We start from the raw sequence: 19,976 nt of genomic DNA, 5'->3' as shown, positions 1-19,976 counted from the left end.
CCTATGTCTGTGCAACGGCTCGCTCACTGGATCTGTGATGCAATCCACAGAAGTAATGAGGTGGTGGGTTGTCTTCCCCCAGTGGGTCTGAGGGCGCATTCCACCTGGGGCATTGCGTCCTCTATGGTGCTTTTCAGAGGTGTCTCAGTGGAGGACATCTGTTTGGCCGCCTCGTGGGCTTCGACTTTTGTGCAGTCATATCTCAGGGACATGACTGCTGGTTCAGTGTCTTGTTCAGTGCTTGGTGCACTGTCTGAGAGGACCTATTCTGGAGCAGACTGAGGCGTTTTGGTAGGCGCACAGCTTGTTGCTGGCTTTTGCAGTCCAATGTGAGGCCCTCAGGCAGGCGGTGGTGCTGTTTCTTGGTTGTGGCTGGGTTTGGACTATTGTCAGTTTGGGCCCAGCTGGGAGTACATCTCATCCCTAACCGCCTTCACATTAGGTTTTAACCAATAGCGAAGCCTGTTAGAGGGCAGAGCACATCCGACATAGAAATAGTTATTTATCTGAGTATTTTAAGTTTGTTTAAGTCACATAAACATGCTAAACAAGTAAAATAAACTACAAACTGTCAAAAAATGGCAACATTTATGTTAAGTTTGCTGTCTGGTAATTATCACATCTATATAGGTAACTTATCAGGAGTTTATTGTAGCTAAACTAATACAGAAAGGTAACAGTCAAAGTATTGAAACGGTTAACTGTCTGCTAGCTAGTTATCCGGTAAACCGAAAACGGAAATGATTTTGGGATTTCTCTCTTGCTCAGACGTTGATACGGAAATGACTTGTCTTCAAAGATACAGAGGACAAGATAGAAATCCCCCGCGATCAAAGAGGGGGTGACTCATCTACCCGCCATTACTTAAGTGAACAAAATAATGATTGAAATTATTCTTAAAACATCGTATCAGTGTCGTGAAGTGACATATTTGGCTGCTTACCACAAAGACTGTGTTTATTTAAGTATTTTAAGATCGTGTAAACCCACATTAGATTGCTAAGCAACATCCGTAACACATCAGAAAAGTTACAAATCCTGAAAAAAAACGCCGTTTGGTCAACGCTTGTTGCTTCTTGGTAGGTATGGGCTTTATTTGGGTAACTTATCAGTGGTTTATTGTGGCGAAATCAATACAGAAAGGAAAACAGTCGGTTAGCTTTGTGCTAGCTAGTGACCGGTAAACCGAAAACGGAAATGATGTTGGGATTTCTCTCTTGCTGAGACGTTGATGTTGACAATTTTCAAACGGGTGACACGCCGACTGTTTAAAGCTTCCACGTTTAAATTGCAAGTTACCGAGCTGTTTTTTGTTTGAACATTTTTGGCAACAGATTTTTATTTATTTTTGTAGATTTTTATTATTAACTGGGAGTGTTTGCAGTGGCTAGTTGGCTAGCTGAGGGAAGAAATGGTGGTTTTCAACTGCCGGGAGTGAGCTAACTAGTTAACCTAACACGCCAGTTGGCTTTTTATTTTAACGGTAACTAGTTTAACGCTAGTGTCATATATTGTTAATGCCTTTAACAACATTATTACTGTAGTATAATGTACTGGTGTCACCGCTCCCCTCCTGTATACAGTATATTTATTGTGTTTGTGAGCTTTCTGTGCGGTTTGTTTACCAGCTGTGTGAAATGTAGCATCAGGTGTGTGACGTCAGCTGGACCTGGACAGGTATGAATGCTGCAAAGAGAGAAATCAAAGTAAAAAGAGTTTCCTCAAGAAAAAGGTCGAGAGACATCCTGAAGACTCACCTGACACCTGCCAGAAAGAGAGGAGGAGGAGGAGGAGGAGGAGAGCAATGTCCCAGAAACTGGAGGCTCAGCAGCATCATGGCTGATATAAAAGCTGTTGAGGTACGTTATTATCAAAGTATTGATCTGGAGCTGGAAGGATTAGTCAATTAAATGATTATTAGAGAGCTACAGCTGCAACTAAGGATTATTTTCATTTTTGCTGAACGTGTAACAGCTGAAACAGCTTGTGATTTGATAATTAACTAGTGATTTAAGTTATTTTTCAAGCAGAAATGCCCAAAAATTCACTAATTCTATCTTCTCAAAGTGAATATTTGCTGATTCTCTAATTTTAGTATGATATTAACCTGAATAGAGCTGTAATCAATTCATTGCTTTGAATCATTTTTAAGAAAAAATGTCCAAATTCTCTAATTGCAGCTTCTTAAATATGAACATTTTCTGTTTTTTTTAGTCCTCAGTGACAGTAAACTGAATATTTTTGGGTTGTGGACAAAACAAGACATTTGAGGACGCCATCTTGGGCTTTGGGAAACTAATCTACATTTTTCACCATTTTCTGACATTTTATGGACAACTAATCAGTTAATTTAGAAAATAATCAACAGATTAACCGATAATGAAAATATTGGTTAGTAGTAGCTCTGGACATATCTGGCTGACTTATTTTGCTGTTGATCAAAAACACTAAACTGCATGAACTGTGAATGACTGTTTTGTTTTGTTGGCAGTACTGCAGTGACAGTGAGGACTTATTTGGGGACTATGACAGCATCTTGGAGGACAGCTCTCTCTTGGCAAAGCTGGACGATGCAGAGCAAAACGAAAGGCAGCGTGACCTCCAGACCGAAGCTGTGGATCAGCGGGACTTCACGACTCTGCGTCCATCGAAAGACGGCGAGGACATCCTCACAGACTCCATCTTGGACGGCCTCGGAGACGAACCCTTCGAGGACTTACCGGCCAGCCAGCTGGACTTTCAAGAACGAGTTCATGAAAATGCAAAGAGGAGCAAACTGCAGGACGGAGATAAAACCTCTACACCTTTTAGAAACTCTGACGTAGACAGAAACACGGAGGATAAAACCAAGAGACAGATGAAGGCGAGGAGGAGCGTGACCGACCAGCTGAAGAGGACGATGCTCTGCAACGCCGCCGCTCCCTCCGAGGTTTCTCGCTCTGTGGTGCTGAAAGAAGCGGTGGTTTCTGAGGAGATCAACGTCGCCATGCAGGCCATAGAGACTGTATCTGCTCAGACAACCGACCTCGGACCTTTCTTTGGACTTCCCACCAAAGTGAAGGAACTCATCTACAAACTGAGAGGAATCAAGAGCCTTTATGGTGATGCTCTGTTTTACTCACAGATTCTACATAACTGCAGATAATTCAGAGCAGAGTTCGTTACTGTGGAAGCTGTTTGTCTGTTTCAGATTGGCAGGAGACGTGTCTGAACCTGGACTGTGTTCATCAGAGGAAGAATCTGATCTACTCGCTTCCCACCAGCGGAGGGAAAACTCTTGTCGCAGAGATCCTCATCCTCAGAGAGCTGCTGTGCAGGAAGAAGGACTGTCTGTTCATCCTACCGTACATATCACTGGTGCAAGAGAAGGTCCTGAGCAAGTATCTGTAATATTAGTATTGAAACTTGATTTTTCTGTGTATATTTATTTATTTTATGTATTTATTCCTTTATTTACACAGGTTGTCTCACTGAGGTCAAGATACAGAAGACACATACAGTAGAAGCATAAACAGAAATTAACAACAACACAATATACATTGTTTTTATGGTTTTATTCTGTCATAAATTAGCGGACACATTTCCACATATTCACCTAAAAAAACAAACAAAAATAAACATTCAGTCCCACATAAAAGTTGGACATGCACAAAAAAACAAAATAAAACAAACACATCGATGAAAGAAACCAACAAATATTCAATATGTGCAAGTGTAATAAAAAAAAAATCAGTATTTAAAACCAGTTTTCCAGCTCAGTTTGAACAAGTAGCAAAACTAAAGTTATAGATAAATTATGTACAAACTGTGCAGACAGAGTGGTTGAATGAACAACCAGCAGAAGAGAAACAAGATTTTTGTCTATTTTTGTTTAAATAGTGAATAGAAGAGGACCAAGAATAGAGCCCTGTGGAACACCTTTACTTAACTTCACAGCATTTGACTTGAAACCAGAAGAAACTACAACTTATTTTGTGTTTGTTTTGTTTATTTGTGTTGTTGTTCAGGTACGTGGGTTAGCGAGCTTTGGCCTGGAGCTGGACTTCATGGTGGAGGAGTACGCTGGCAGCAAGGGCAAGTTTCCTCCAGTGAAGAGACGAAACCAGAGGTCTCTGTACATCGCTACAATAGAAAAAGCTCACAGCCTGGTCAACTCTCTGATCGACACCGACAGGCTGGATAACCTCGGGCTGCTGGTGGTCGATGAGGTACACTTCAGTTTGGATAAAAGGAGTTTTCTGATGGTTAAAACATAAAGCAGAGGGAGGTTTAATGACATGTTTGTTCTTCCATACACAGCTTCACATGCTGGGCGATGGCAGCAGAGGGGCTGTTATTGAAATGACTCTGGCTAAAGTTCTGTATATGAGCAGTAAGTGTCTCTTATTATGATTCCTTTTCACTTTGATCGCAGTTCTTTTTGATTTAACTTAAAGGGGACATTTTCTGCTTTTAGTGGATTTCAATCATTAAGATCGTGTTCGTGTGTCGGATCTTAAACGTGGTCAAAGTTCTATAACTTGAGGTGAACATATGTAGAAATGCTGCCTGTATCTGTAATCTGCAATCTCACCGCCAAATACCACTAAATCCTACAGACTGGTCCTTTAAAGAGACAGGAACTAAAACAGCCTGTTTCAGACAGAGGCTGAACTGAGGAGCTGCATAAAGGACCAGTAGAAGATAAATAAGGAGTTTTTATTCCAGTAGAGCCCCAGAATATAATTATATACCTGGAATAGTGCATGATATGTCCTCTTTAACAGTATTTTTGAATTAAATAAATAATCTTGCTCTCTTCTTTCTCAGAAATGACTCAGATTATTGGAATGAGCGCCACTCTGGGAAACATCAAAGACCTGCAGACGTTTTTGAGGGCTGAAAACTACACTAATGACTTCAGACCTGTAAGTGATCTCAAACTTGTTAAAACTATTAAAAAAAAAATCACATTTATTTTTTAGTGTTTCTCTGTGATGGTTTCTGCCTTCAGATAACCGATAGCCCCTGTTGATATGGATAAGACACCGGCAGGCGGCTGTCCTCTGACCGCTGTCCTCTACACGCGAGACCATCCGAGCCTTGCTTAGGGAACCAGAGTTCAGCCTGTCTTGAACTGCTCTAAACCGTATTTAGTCAGGAATGCCTGACAGCCGGGTGTGTCGGTGCAAATAGGTGTTGGAGGTTTGAAAGTACTCCAATATGGCCGTCAAGCAGGTCATCACTGGAGGAGGTCCACTCTGACGGTCGAGGGCCTGGTTTTATAGGGCAGCTTTGATGCCCTAACAGTTTAGCCAATTAAACATCTATAATAAACCTTTCAACCTGATACCTCTATCACATGAACAACAGGTTGAGCCCAAACAGAGTCTCTCTCTGCTTCTCTTCCTATATCAGTACATCTCCTCCTCCTTACATCCCTGCATCCATGTATGGTTCCATCAGGACATCTACCAGCTGCATGCTGATGTTATATGACTTTACACAGAACTGTGACCTTTCTTCGACTTACAACACATTCCTTGGAACATGTGAAACTTCTGCTTTTTTTACGTTTGAGGTTAAAATTAACGGAGGTCTGCAGGTGCAAGAAACCGCAGCTTCTCCTCTGCATCAGGTTCTCGACCGGTTCTCTGCTTCTTAGGTGATTGTTTGTATGTGATTAGTGTTCCTTGAAAGTTCAGGTCTAGTTCAGTACAAATGGTGTAAGACATGTGACTGTGTTTTGACTTATTACTGATTATAACTGAAGAATTTAGTCAGAAGAAGGTGTGAGTGGAGTATTTCTCAGACACAAAGCTGTTAGTTTCCATTGTTTTCACTTCACTGTTAAAATCAACCTTCAGGAGCTGGAAGTTTGCTTGAGACAGATGATGTTTAACAGGTTTCCTACCTGCTGCAGATGATCAGTACAGATGGACATTTTGTTATCATGTTGATAGATCAGGTGACAACATGGAGGAGCGCAAAGGTGGAGAAATACAGTGAACAATAAAGAGCTATGTTTAATTTAATATTAAATGTGCTTTGTCATGAACAGCAGATATTTAACAGGCCTGAGTTAATGAAGTCACCGCCGGACAAATATGTTTGTTTGTTTGTTAAATCTGTATTTGTGGTGCGTTCAGGTCCAGTTGAAAGAATATGTGAAACTAAAAGACACCATCTATGAAGTGGACCCAAAAGATGAGGAATGTTTTAGATTCTCACGTCTTCTCAACTTCAAGGTAATTCACATATATAATATTATAAGAATACGTCCACTGTGTTTGCTCAGATAATAATGACATGTTGTGGTCTTTAAGGAGGATGCTGGTAAATATCTGCACATGTTGACCGAGGCTGGACACCGCTGTGAAAACATGTTGAGATCTCTAGTTTTGTTAAGTGCTATAAATAAACCTTATATGCTAGCACGTTATAATATGATCGGCCCCCAATAAGGAGAGGATCCATATTTCACAAGATTTTACATAAATGTGAAAAAATATGTGAGTAGTGTTCGGTCATGATTAACTGTAATATTTACCAGTTGATGAAAAATATCTAATGAAATAAACTTGAACACAAGATTCTCCGTCTTATTTATTATTTATACTGAAAAATATACAGAAAACTATGGATTATTCAACAGTTAAGAACACTTTTAATATTAGAAATAGACCTGAATAACACTTTTATGACTTCTGTTGTTTTATTATCAGCCACAGTATATAGTGACTAGTATATAGTCAGGAAGTTTAGCAGCTTTACTGAAGCTCAGTTCCTGCCGACGTGTGTAAAGAAACACATTTACCTTACGTATCGATACGACTAAGATGAGTGAGAGAGTCGTGTAAGTGTTTGATTGATTGTTCAGCTCTTTGTGTGACCTCTGTGATGTCCTTCAGTACTCCAGCGCGATGCAGAAGATCGACCCGGATCACATCATCGCTCTGGTGACTGAAGTCATCCCAACACACTCCTGTCTGGTCTTCTGTCCCACTAAGAAGAACTGTGAGAACGTGGCAGGAATGATCTGCAAATACCTGAAAGAGTGAGTGAAGCAGACGGCGTCTCCTCTGGTGTCCCCTCTGGTGTCTCCTCTGGTGTCTCCTCTGGTGTCTCCTCTGCCGTCTCCTCTGGTGTCCCCTCTGGTGTCTCCTCTGGTGTCTCCTCTGCCGTCTCCTCTGGTGTCCCCTCTGGTGTCTCCTCTGGTGTCTCCTCTGGTGTCTCCTCTGGTGTCTCCTCTGCCGTCTCCTCTGGTGTCTCCTCTGGTGTCTCCTCTGGTGTCTCCTCTGCCGTCTCCTCTGCCGTCTCCTCTGGTGTCTCCTCTGGTGTCTCCTCTGCCGTCTCCTCTGCCGTCTCCTCTGGTGTCTCCTCTGGCGTCTCCTCTGGTGTCTCCTCTTGTGTCTCCTCTGGTGTCTCCTCTGGTGTCTCCTCTGGTGTCTCCTCTGCCGTCTCCTCTGGTGTCTCCTCTGCCGTCTCCTCTGCCGTCTCCTCTGCCGTCTCCTCTGGTGTCTCCTCTGCCGTCTCCTCTGGTGTCTCCTCTGGTGTCTCCTCTGCCGTCTCCTCTGCCGTCTCCTCTGGTGTCTCCTCTGGTGTCTCCTCTGGTGTCTCCTCTGCCGTCTCCTCTGCCGTCTCCTCTGTCGTCTCCTCTGGTGTCTCCTCTGCCGTCTCCTCTTGTGTCTCCTCTTGTGTCTCCTCTGGTGTCTCCTCTGGTGTCTCCTCTGGTGTCTCCTCTGCCGTCTCCTCTGGTGTCTCCTCTGCCGTCTCCTCTGCCGTCTCCTCTGGTGTCTCCTCTGGCGTCTCCTCTGGTGTCTCCTCTGCCGTCTCCTCTGGTGTCTCCTCTGCCGTCTCCTCTGGTGTCTCCTCTGCCGTCTCCTCTGCCGTCTCCTCTGGTGTCTCCTCTGCCGTCTCCTCTGGCGTCTCCTCTGGTGTCTCCTCTGGTGTCTCCTCTGGTGTCTCCTCTGGCGTCTCCTCTGCCGTCTCCTCTGGTGTCTCCTCTGGTGTCTCCTCTGGCGTCTCCTCTGCCGTCTCCTCTGGTGTCTCCTCTGGTGTCCCCTCTGGTGTCTCCTCTGGTGTCTCCTCTGCCGTCTCCTCTGGTGTCTCCTCTGGTGTCTCCTCTGGCGTCTCCTCTGCCGTCTCCTCTGGTGTCTCCTCTGCCGTCTCCTCTGCCGTCTCCTCTGGCGTCTCCTCTGGTGTCTCCTCTTGTGTCTCCTCTTGTGTCTCCTCTTGTGTCTCCTCTGGTGTCTCCTGTGGTGTCTCCTCTGGTGTCTCCTGTGGTGTCTCCTCTGGTGTCTCCTCTGGTGTCTCCTCTGGCGTCTCCTCTGCCGTCTCCTCTGACGTCTCCTCTGGCGTCTCCTCTGCCGTCTCCTCTGGCGTCTCCTCTGCCGTCTCCTCTGGTGTCTCCTCTGGCGTCTCCTCTGCCGTCTCCTCTGGTGTCTCCTCTGGCGTCTCCTCTGGCGTCTCCTCTGGTGTCTCCTCTGGTGTCTCCTCTGCCGTCTCCTCTGCCGTCTCCTCTGGCGTCTCCTCTGCCGTCTCCTCTGCCGTCTCCTCTGACGTCTCCTCTGACGTCTCCTCTGGTGTCTCCTCTGGTGTCTCCTCTGACGTCTCCTCTGACGTCTCCTCTGGCGTCTCCTCTGCCGTCTCCTCTGCCGTCTCCTCTGCCGTCTCCTCTGCCGTCTCCTCTGGTGTCTCCTCTGGCGTCTCCTCTGCCGTCTCCTCTGCCGTCTCCTCTGCCGTCTCCTCTGGTGTCTCCTCTGACGTCTCCTCTGCCGTCTCCTCTGCCGTCTCCTCTGGTGTCTCCTCTGGTGTCTCCTCTGGTGTCTCCTCTGGTGTCTGACTCGGTTTTGTCCTCACAGGGAGTTTCTGCGGCACCGGGAGGAGGAGAAGGCCGTCCTCCTCAGAGAGCTGAAGGACAGCGGGAACGGCTCGGTGTGTCCGGTGCTCCGGAGGACGGTACCGTTCGGTTTGGCCTATCACCACAGCGGGCTGACCAGCGAGGAGAGGAAACTGGTGGAGGAGGCCTACTCCAACGGCGTGCTGTGTCTCCTCACCTGTACGTCCACGCTGGCTGCAGGCGTCAACCTACCCGCCCGCAGGTCAGTCTCTCAGAGTCAGGAGAAAACATTCAGAGGTGAGGAAGCAGCCGGCTGATTGATCCTGAAACATGTTCATTATAAGATCCTGAACTCAGAGTCCAGACCCTAAACCACCAAACGATCAATAACCAACTATTCTGATCATCAATTAGTTGTTTTGATTCATTTTTTTAAAGAAGGAAATCAAATCAAATCCTCTGATTCCATCTTCTCAGATGTTTGTTTGTCTGGTTTCTTTACTTTAAACATTCATATTTAATCTGTTAAATTCTTTAACCAGCAAATGAAACGTTTTTCAACGTTTATGTGATCGTTCGTACATCTGATATGATCCTAAACTTTCTCTGTACTCTGCAAGATGTTACTGTTGATGATCAAGAACATGATTTTTTTTGACAGATTAGATTCTAATAATACAAATCTTTATTTATTTATTTATTTATTTATTTATTTATTTATTTATTTATTTATTTATTTATTTTCCTGTGTTGTCCTTCTGGCAGCTCAGATCTTCACTGTTGTCTTTATGTTTAAACTCTCTGTGCTCCAGTTCTCCCTGTTGTCTTCACCCAGTGATGAAGACGCCAGCCAGTATCTTTGGGTTGTGGACAAAACAAGACATTAAAGACGTCGTCGTGGGCAACAGTTATTTTTTTTGTTTTCTGACATTTTATAGACCAACAACTAATCAATCGTTAGTTACAACTCTACGACCAGCAGACCTCAACCCAAAGATATTCAGTTTAATGTTATTAAGTTTCAGTTTAAGTTATTTTCTAGAATGTTTGATTAAATATTGTCTATATTTTTTTTAAATAATGAAAAAAATGCCGTTCAGAATTTCTCAGAGCCCACAATGATCTTCAGTCTTCAGTTGTCTTGTTTTGTCCGACAAACAGAAACCATATATATTAAATTTACTGTCATATGTGACAAAGAAAAGCAGAAAATCATCACATCTGATGAACTGAAACCTTGAGGCAACTTTGTTCTGTCCGACCAACAATCCAAAACCCAAAGATACTCGGTTTATTATCATGTACGACACAGAAAATCTGAACATCATCACATTATAGAACATATATATTTTAAAGAAACGCTCACAGCGACTTTATCTTCTCAGCAGCCTCGATGTTGTTTAGAACTAATGAAGAAAACTTTCCATCTTCCCGCCTGATACGAACATTTAAACTATAAATATAAGATGAAACTTTCCAGGAAGCAGAACAGTCAACTAGTGATTCAACTCTTTACTGAAGGGACGATGAAGAAAGTGCAGAAATCTCATCATCCTCGTGTTCAGACAGTAGGAGACGCTGTAGAGCGACTCTGGAACTAAACGTGTATTTAAGACGTCCTTCATCAGTATCCTGAACTCTGCAGAGCATCTGATGAGATTTAAACCACAGACAGGAACAGTCTTTAATGTGTAATGTGACAGTTTTCCACCCTGATGGACAATAAAGACATTATTCTATTCTATTCTATTAAATTTCTGTCCATCATCTAATTGATTAATCAACTAATCGTTGCAGCTCTATAATACTTGTTAGTAGAATCAGTTTGTTGGTTTGGTTCTGCACATATAATAATAATAATAATAATAATAATAATAATAATAATAATAAGACAGAATACAACCAGTCTAATCCCTTAAAGGGTCATATTGATGCTACTACAAGTAAACATTTACCCATTTAAAATGTAAAACACTGCAGCTTCATCCACTAATTACACAACATTAATAAAAGTATGAAGGTTTTGCGTCTGAATCGTCCTAATCTGTGTTTGTTTTTAAAGCTGAGTCAGTGCGCTGCGTCTCTCACGAGATGACAGATGTAATCTATTTTTGGCTTTGACCTCGTTGTCCACAGAGTGATTCTGCGCTCGCCGTACGTGGCCACAGACTTCCTGAAGAGGAGCCAGTACAAACAGATGGTGGGACGAGCCGGGCGAGCGGGAATCGACACCGAGGGAGAGAGCATCCTCATCCTGCAGGACAAAGACAGGACCACGGTGACGACACTCACCGCACGGCAGGAAACTGTTCTATCAGGTTTTATTTCAGGAAAAGTTATAGATACATGACGTCAGTGACGACATGAAAGTCTCCCGGTTGAATCATCAGAACAAAAGATGAGCAATGTGTCAGAAAATATCTGGTTCTTTTATGAAAAAGTCCGAGGTAGAAGACTACGGACATAAAACTGAAGGAGACTATGACTCCCAGGGTGCATTTCAGCAACAAACATCCAATCACAGAGCTTCAAATAGAAAATAATAATAAAACAATCTGCAGCTTCAATTAATTCACTTTCAGACTGATGCAGTAACTTCTCCATAGCAACAGCAGCTGAGGCTCATGGGTAATGTAGTACTTAAAGCTGACCACCAAACTGACAGTAAAGATGGTCAGAACATAAAACAACATCTGGATCAATGAGTATTTTATAACAGCTGATTAATCAGATAATTATTTGGTTTATTAAATGTTACAGTTCTATTCAGTTTCAGGGCTACAACTAACGATTATTTTCAGTATTGATTCATTATTTAGTCAAATGTTTAAAAAATAGTGAAAAAAAACACAATCATGTCTTCAGATTACTGTCGTATATGACAAAGAAAAACAGAAAATCTTCACGTTTCAGGAGCTGAAATCAGACAATATTTGGTATTTTTGTTTGAAAAATGACTGAAATCATTAATTAATTATCAAAATAGTCGGCAATTAATTCTACGTCGATCATCTAATCGACTAATTTGTGCAGCTCTGTTCATTTTATTGTTAATAAGACAAAGAAAATCTAAAATTCTTGCTGAAAACATGACGATCAACCAATCGATTAATCAACCAATCGATTAATCAACCAATCAATTTAGCTTTATTATAATGATGATAATCATTTTTTTCTTATATTTTTCAAAACGAGCTTTTCATGGGCAGCAAAATAAAATCATAAAATCATAAGATTAAAAAAAACAAACATAAAAATTGAACATAATTATCTACCATTTGGAGGAAGATTTAATGTTTAATGTTTGATCATATTGGAACTTTAGTTCTTAATATAAGTTTATGTTTTATGATATATCAGCACTTTTACTCTTAATTCTCTTCTTATTTTCTATTTTTGACCTTTGGAGAGTTTTGGGGTTTTATGGATGTTTCTAAAATTTATTATAAGATTTATTGTGACTCTCTGTCATTTTGTATTAATGTATTTTTTAGTCTTGTTTATGACTAACCTGGATGGTGATACTAGATGCTCATCAGTCAAACTAATGAACTATTGACCTCTGATTGGATGATGGAGGCAGCTTCTATATACAGTATATATATATGTGAAGGTCAGACAGACTGAAACACTGTGAGCTCATTAATATTCCAGCAGTGACATTTCTTCTCTTGTTTTCTAAAAACAGATAAAACCTTTTCATCGTAAGATAATCGCAGAAATAAGATAAAGTCATGTAAAATCAAAAAAGGCTCTCAGATAAAAATATGTTTGAAGATATTTTCCTCTCACATCGTTGAGTTTTTCTTTGTTTGTGTTGTTTTTTCAGGCTAAAGGTCTGCTTTGCGCCCCGATGGAGAACTGTTACAGCAACCTGATGCACGACGAAGGGAAAGGCCTTCTGAGTCTCATCCTGTCCCTCGTCGGGTTAAACGTAAATCTTCCTCTCGTTTAGTTTTTTTTTATGTCTGAATCGTGGACGACGTCCGTGACTCGGCGCTGTTCTGTCGTAGATCGCTGGCTCGGTGGATCAGGTGCGGGACTTCCTGTGCGGGACGCTGCTGTACGTCCAGCAGAAGCAGCTGTGTGCGGAGAAGAGTCTGTGGGACGTCGTTCAGCACTGTGTCGACCAGCTGAAGGAGAAAAACCTCATCACTGCTGCTGCTGCAGACGCACACGGTGAAAGTCTGCAGGTCACCAAGCTGGGAAAAGCTACGTATAAAGGTAAATCACACTCATCAATATTCAATCAACCAAACTTTATTAGTACAGCAGCTTTCAGACAGACAGCTTCACAGTCGACTGACGAGACATAAAAATCATGAAAATATAATAAAATAATCATTATTATTCAAATTAAATACAAATTAGATTTAAAAATCAGATCAATAATAATGAAATAAAGAATTAAACACAATTTGACAACATGAATGAAGTGAATAAAATACAGTAAATAATGTTTCTACATCATTGTTAATCAAAGGATTTAAGTTTACATTTAAAATGATCAAAACTTTTCTGTCCTGCACTGTCATATATTTAATAATAATAATAATAATAATACTAGTAAACTTTATCTATAAAGCTCTTTCATACAAGTCAAATGTGATTCAAAGTGCTTTATGAGTGATTGATAAACATAAAGGACTGTAAATATGAATCTGGAGACGAATAAACATCAAGATAATAAAAAGACAAACAAAACAAAACAGACTTTAAAAGAGTTCATTGAATAAGACAATAAAAAAAAGATAAACAATAAAAGATAAACAATAAAAGATAACTGGTCAGCGGTTAAAAAATAAGTAATAATGAAGATAAATAAATGAGGTATTTAGATCTTACAGCAAACTGTCAGTGTTTTTAAAAAGACATTAAACATATTAACGTAACTTTACTGGCGTCATTGTTAATGTTTTATTTTATTGTGATCAAACTGTTGTTTTGTTTATGTTGTTGTTTTGTTTATGTTTCTCTCTCATTTATTGTTTATTTTCATTTGATCTTGTCTTATAAAGCAGTTTGAGCTGCATCTTTGCATGAAAGGTGGTAAACAAATTATTATGATTATTATTATAAAACCATCAAACGCTACATAAATCCAGTCTAAACAGTGTTAAACTAGTTAACATGTTTCCTTCGCTGGCAGCTGCTCAACCCTGCAAACAGTCATCTTCATCTCAGATATCAGTGAACACGTCTGTCTGTGACATCAGCAGCTAACAGACGCTAACCATCAACAACCAACATCAACCAGTATAAACACACCCTGTTTACACTGGGGTCCATCCCATCAATCAAACCACTTACCGAGCTGGTCTGGGACGCGTTTGACCACGTGTCTTTTGTAGCGTAAAAACACCGATGTGTCTCCAACGAGGACGTACGTCGTCATGCGGGACACAAACATTTTTGTTTTCTTAGCATGCTCCTGCAAAATAAATCAGGCGACAGACTGACGTGGTCACTGCGCACGCTGCCCTTTGACCTTCTAGCAGAAGTCTGGACACCGGTGGTCAGCTGGACACCCTGAAGACGCATGACAGACACAGGCGTGGACAGCGATGTGTCTCGGCGGTCCATCTGTGTTCAGATCATTTTAAAAGCAAGTGTAAACAGTCTCAGTGCGTTTGACTCTGATTCGTCCGTCTGTGGTCTTCAGGCTCAGTGGATCTGACTCACAGTGACGAGCTGTACCAAGACCTCTCTAGAGGTCTGGAGGGTCTGCTGCTCAACAGTTACCTCCACCTGGTCTACCTGGTCACGCCGTACGACATGATCTCACAGTGCCAGCCCGACTGGATGATTTACTTCAGACAGGTAGAGCATCGCCGTCAGACTTTATCAATCGCTTTCATATTGAGGAAGATTTGACAGATCTGCGTCTTTGTCGTCCCGTCACAGTTCACGCTGCTGTCTGCTGCGGAGCAGAAGATGTCCGGAGCCGTCGGAGTGCCGGAGAGCTTCGTCGCTAGAAAGGCTGCAGGTCAGACGGTGAAAAAGGTAACGAACCATCGACTGTAGATAAACACATGAAAAAGTGTTTCCTGTTGTCTGAGCTGTAACAGCAGCTGTGTGGGTAAACGATGACATCATGAATCATGTGACTGAAGAGCTGAAAACATCAGATCTGTGTGGAGCGATGATGAGGAGACTGTAACCTTCCTCACATCAACACATGAAACATCATGTTTTCCATCGTTTGAGCTTTGACTGTCGCTCTTTTAATGACGTCATCTCGTTGTTTCTTCTTCTTCTGTGACGGTTTAACGGCACCGACTGCAGATTTAGTTTATCTGCTGATATTCACACAACAACAGCGGACAGACGAACATTTTCTCTTGATGATTGTCTGGAAATTCAGACTTATGACAACACACATTAAAAGAAGTGACATTAGTTTCTGAGACTTGTTGGAACAAAATATTGACTTGAAGGACGTTTTAGGAAACATCTGGAGCCCGGTAATAATCAGCAGTAAACATTTTGATGATTTGTGGCTGCTATTTTATAATTCATGCCCCCAAATTAATAGTTTGTGCACAAACAAAAGCAAATTTTGTGTGAAAATTTGCAATTCATGTCCTTTTAATTACTAACTTGCACACACAAATCTCTCAAATTACTTAATTTGTCTCCTTAAATGAATAATTCATGTGCACAAATTACAGAGTTGATGTGTTATCCAATAAAATACATTAAATGCACATTAAAGATAACATATCAACGTGTTTAACAGCCACAGTGAAAGATGTTTTTCTTGCTGTAATCATTCCTGCTGTTCATACTGACACCTGACTGCTGGTTTAACACACACTGGAAACACCCGTAAACACACAAACCATTCTCACATCCCACAATCAATCAGCTGCAGCACATGACCCTGTAGGAAGTGTGATCATGTGACCGTTATTTACTGTTAATATCCAGCTTTCTGGTGTGAAAGCAGCACATGTCCTGGTGATCCTGAGCAGTCTGCATGCTGTTGGTGGTGTGTTTGTTGTTTCAGAGCGTGAACCTGGTGGCGGTGAGGCGGATGTATCTGGCTCTGGTGCTCTTCTCTCTACTGAAGGAGACGAACCTGTGGAGCGTCGCCGACAGGTTCCAGCTGAGCCGAGGCTTCATCCAGACGCTGCTCAGCTCCTCCTCGGCCTTCTGCTCCTGCGTGCTGCACTTCACAGAGGTGACGATCGAACTGCCCTCTTCAGCGTATCTGCACATATGAATAAACAACTCTGAGGTCTGATGACTGTGTTTAACGTCTGCCGTCAGGAGCTGGAGGAGTTCTGGCCGTTCAAAGCTCTGCTGACGGAGCTGACGCGCAGGCTGAGCTACTGCGTGAAGGCTGAACTCATCCCTCTGATGGAGGTGGCCGGAGTCATGGAGGTCAGTGTTTCACGTTTTAGCTTCAGCCTTTTGACAAACAAACGTGTATTTACGGAGCCTAGCGCTCAGTTTAACACGCCGTCCTCTCGTCCTGCGTCGACAAAGTGGATATGTGTCCCTTAAAATATCCAGTATAATACAATAGGTGTAACAGGACGTACGGGTGATCCTGGCTCCCTGGGATCCAGTTTGGATCAGTAATAGGTTTGGGTGGTATCAAGGGCATTATGGTATAACAGGGTATTCAGAAATCTCTGTATTGAGGTGACGTCTGCCGCTGCAACAAGTGTCATCAGGTCCTCCAGCGAGAGTCTATGGAAGACGGTGTTTATCTCCTATATATTCATTATTCTATGATCCTTAAGTATTAAACTCAGCAAGACTTGTTTCAGTAGGTTAATAACATACGAGACACACAGCGCTGTAGGCTGCAACATGTCAAACAATGACGTCAATCACCAGCAGCTCATTTTTTATGTTTTATTTTTTTGTTTTTATTTTTTTCCACGAACACCATCATTTCCAGTGTACCCTGGTGAAATGGTGAAATGTATGAAGAAATAGACGCCCAACTCTAATCAAGAACTGATGTTCCAGAAAAATGAGAAGTTATCAAACTTCCTGCTGATTGAGTATGTTTGGTGAAAGGTGCACAGGCAGTGAAAGGGTTAAATCAAGGGCACACATTTGGTTTGTTTTAGTTTTAGTCACATGTTTTTCAAATCCTCTAAATCAAAACACGACGATGGACTTTTATGGAAGCTCCTCGCTGATGGAGATGGTTGCAACACGTCTTTCCTGCCAAACGCAATTAATTAATGTCTCTGAAATCAATAAATAAAAAAAATTAAATATTGATGTAGAAATCCCTGCAAACAGACTAATAAACCGAGAGAACTGATCCATAGTCAGTTTACAGTCTGTACAGCAACACAACATCTTCATAAAGAAAAACAGGGAAAAATGTTAGAAAGCTCAGGAAGAGCAACGGAGGAGGATCCCTCTGCAGGACGGACACACAGGAAATAGATGTAGAGTGTTTACAGAAATACAGCGCAGACGAACAGGATGACAGAATTATAGAGAATATTCTGTATTTCTGCTTAAATATGACCTAAAACATGATACACAAGTCCTAAAACTAGATAAAGGGAACCAAATTAAACAAATGAGACAAAAAAATAAACTTTTTCATTTATATATGAGGCAAGTATGTGAAGCCTTGCTTTCAGTAACTGGTGTGACCCTCTTTTGCAGCAATAACTTCAACCAAACGTTTCCAGTAACTGTTTATCAGCTCTGCACATCAGTTCGGAGGAATTTCAGCCCGTTCCTCCTCACAGAACAGTCTCAACTCAGGGACGCTGGTCGGCTTCTTTGCATGAACTACATGTTTCAGGTCCTTCCACAGCATTTCTACAGGATTAAGGTCAGGACTTTGATTCGGCCGGTCCAAAAACATAAACTTTCCTCTTCTTTAACCGTTCTTTGGTAGAAGGACTTGTCGTTTAGTGTCGTTGTCTTACTGCATGACTCACTGTCTGTTGAGCTTCTGTTCACAGACAGATATCTTGTCCTGTAGGATTTACTGGTCCATCAATAATTGCAAGCTGTCCTGGTTCAGAGGCAGCAAAGCAGCCCGAACCATGATACTACCACCACCATGTTTCACAGATGGGTTCAGGTTTTTATGCTGGAATGCAGTGTTTGCTCATCACCAAACAGAACGCTTCTCATTCAAGCCGAAATGTTCGATTTTGGTCTCATCCATCCACAGAACATTGTTCTAATCACCTTCTGGCTCCACGTGGTCTTGAGTGAACCGTAGACAACAGCAATGTTCTCCTGATGGTGGACTCATGAACACGGACTGTAGCCGCTGCAAGAGAGACCTTTAGTTTCCTAGACGTTACCCCGGGGTCTCTTGTGGCCTCCCAGTATTACACGCCTGCTCTTGGTGTGATCTTTGTTGTTCGACCTCTTCTGGGGAGGGCGACTGGTGGAGTCCAAACTCTTTAGAAATGGTTTTGTAACCTTTTCCAGCCTGGTGAGGACCAGGTTGTTTGAGCCATGACACACTTCCACAAGACCAAGACCCAGATTTCTCTTCTTTAAATAAGGCAGGGCCTCCCAGACTCACACTGGATTATCATCCCATTGACTGAAACACCCGACTCTAATTTCCCCTTCAAATGAACTGATAATCCTTGAGGTTCACGTACACAGATATGTAATATTGGATCATTTCCCTCAATAAATAAACAAACAAGTGTAAGGTTTTTGTCTCATTTGTTTAACTGATGTCTCTTCATCTAGTTTTAGGACCTGAATGCAAATCTGATCACATTTTAGATCATATTTATGCAGAAATAGAGCAAACTCTAAAAGGTTCACTTTCACTGTATATACAGTATATAAACGTTTGATGGCTGAAACAGCCGTTAAACCTCCGTTCAGGTTCGTCCCGCTCGCTGTCATCACCTGTACTGTGTTTTAATGCAGCCGAATTCACAATATAATTGTTCTCATTTATATATTTTTCTGTTTCTGTTGTCAGATAACAGAATGAAATTTGATCACAGCTTTAAAATGATGCAGTTCACGTACAGCCGCCTGAATGCAGCACAGCAAGAAGCATGAATATGTTTTCAGCTCATGTTTACAGATGTGACAACAGTGACGACTTTCTGTTTCTGCTTCTAACTTTCTCTGTGATTATTGAGTGTGTTTCAGGTTCCAGCTGCTTTTGGCCATTGAACCCTGTTTGATAAGATTTTTCCTCTGAAAGTATTGATTGTTCATTGTGTATCTAAAGTGTGTTGACGAGGTGAAACAGTGAATCCTGTGTGTTGTGAATCTCCTCAAATGTCCTCAGTGAAGTTTCCACACTGAAAATCAGTTTCATCAGATCCCCTTTGGGGTTTTTTTTTTATACAAATATTGCCATAAACTGTACACTGTGGTGAAATATCGGGAAGGTATCAAGGTATGAAGACATAGATGCTGCCCAACCAGAGAAATGAGAAGTTCTTAAACTTCCGGCTGACGATGATGTTTGGTGTCCTCTGAAAGGGTCACAGGCTCAAGAAACTTAGTAATATTCAGTATATTTACAACAGTTTGTTGATTTGTATGTGTGTTTTTTTTTAATGTGTTTAATTTGGGTAAATCTGTCTGCATCTGGTTGGTTGTTTGGAGTTTTTTTTCTGTTTCTTTGTCATTTTGTCCTTGTGAAGCACTTTGTAATCTCTGGTTTTGATAAGTGTTATATAAACAAATATTATTATTATTTGTTGTTGTTTTTTTTCTCCAGTCAAGAGCGAAGCAGCTGTACAACGCTGGTTATAAGACGCTGACTCACCTGGCGAACGCTGACCCCGCCGTTCTCTCCAAGACGATAGAAAACCTCTACAAGAAACAAGCCGTCCAGATCGTGGCCTCGGCTAAAGTGAGCGCGACGTTAACGTGTTGTCAGTGCTTGTGCGTGTTTTTAATGTAATAATTAACACGTGAACTGTTTGTGTCGATCAGATGATGTACCTCTGTGTTCCAGATGCTGCTGAATGAAAAAGCGGCGGCGCTTCAGGAGGAAGTGGACGACCTGCTGATGATGCCGACAGATTTCCCCTCAGCATCACAAACACGACTCACCTGAGTTCATTTATTACCGAGAAGTTTTATTCTCTTAATAAACTGCTGATTATTTCATTGTGTCGTTGGAAATAAATATTATTATTATTATTGTTATTAAAATAATGTACAAGAACGA

General features: G+C 41.8%; 1 protein-coding gene across 3 annotated transcripts; it reads left to right on the top strand.

Moving 5' to 3' along the window:
• Positions 1-1,126: 1,126 nt before the first annotated feature.
• On the top strand, positions 1,127-19,976 carry LOC121885880 (helicase POLQ-like). 3 transcript variants are annotated; one of them, XM_042395676.1, is made up of 18 exons: positions 1,128-1,859; positions 2,492-3,101; positions 3,191-3,369; positions 4,008-4,208; positions 4,300-4,372; positions 4,810-4,907; positions 6,129-6,227; positions 6,891-7,036; positions 8,844-9,083; positions 10,958-11,099; positions 12,651-12,755; positions 12,835-13,045; positions 14,484-14,641; positions 14,726-14,824; positions 15,831-16,004; positions 16,094-16,207; positions 19,521-19,655; positions 19,761-19,976. In XM_042395676.1, exons 1-18 carry the CDS (start codon positions 1,680-1,682, stop codon positions 19,860-19,862), a joined length of 3,066 nt encoding a protein of 1,021 aa, XP_042251610.1. In that variant the 5' UTR covers positions 1,128-1,679; the 3' UTR covers positions 19,863-19,976. The 3 variants fall into 3 exon arrangements, with proteins under 3 accessions (XP_042251609.1, XP_042251608.1, XP_042251610.1); XM_042395675.1 differs by lacking the exons at positions 14,484-14,641; positions 14,726-14,824; positions 19,761-19,976 and having other exon boundaries at positions 1,127-1,290; positions 1,644-1,859; positions 19,521-19,607; XM_042395674.1 differs by lacking the exons at positions 14,484-14,641; positions 14,726-14,824; positions 19,761-19,976 and having other exon boundaries at positions 1,127-1,483; positions 1,644-1,859; positions 19,521-19,607.

Source organism: Thunnus maccoyii, chromosome 19 (genome assembly GCF_910596095.1).
Source record: "Thunnus maccoyii chromosome 19, fThuMac1.1, whole genome shotgun sequence".
Lineage (NCBI taxonomy): Eukaryota > Metazoa > Chordata > Actinopteri > Scombriformes > Scombridae > Thunnus > Thunnus maccoyii.
Note: the sequence above shows the minus strand (reverse complement) of the source record. Positions and strands in the feature narration are given on the sequence as shown.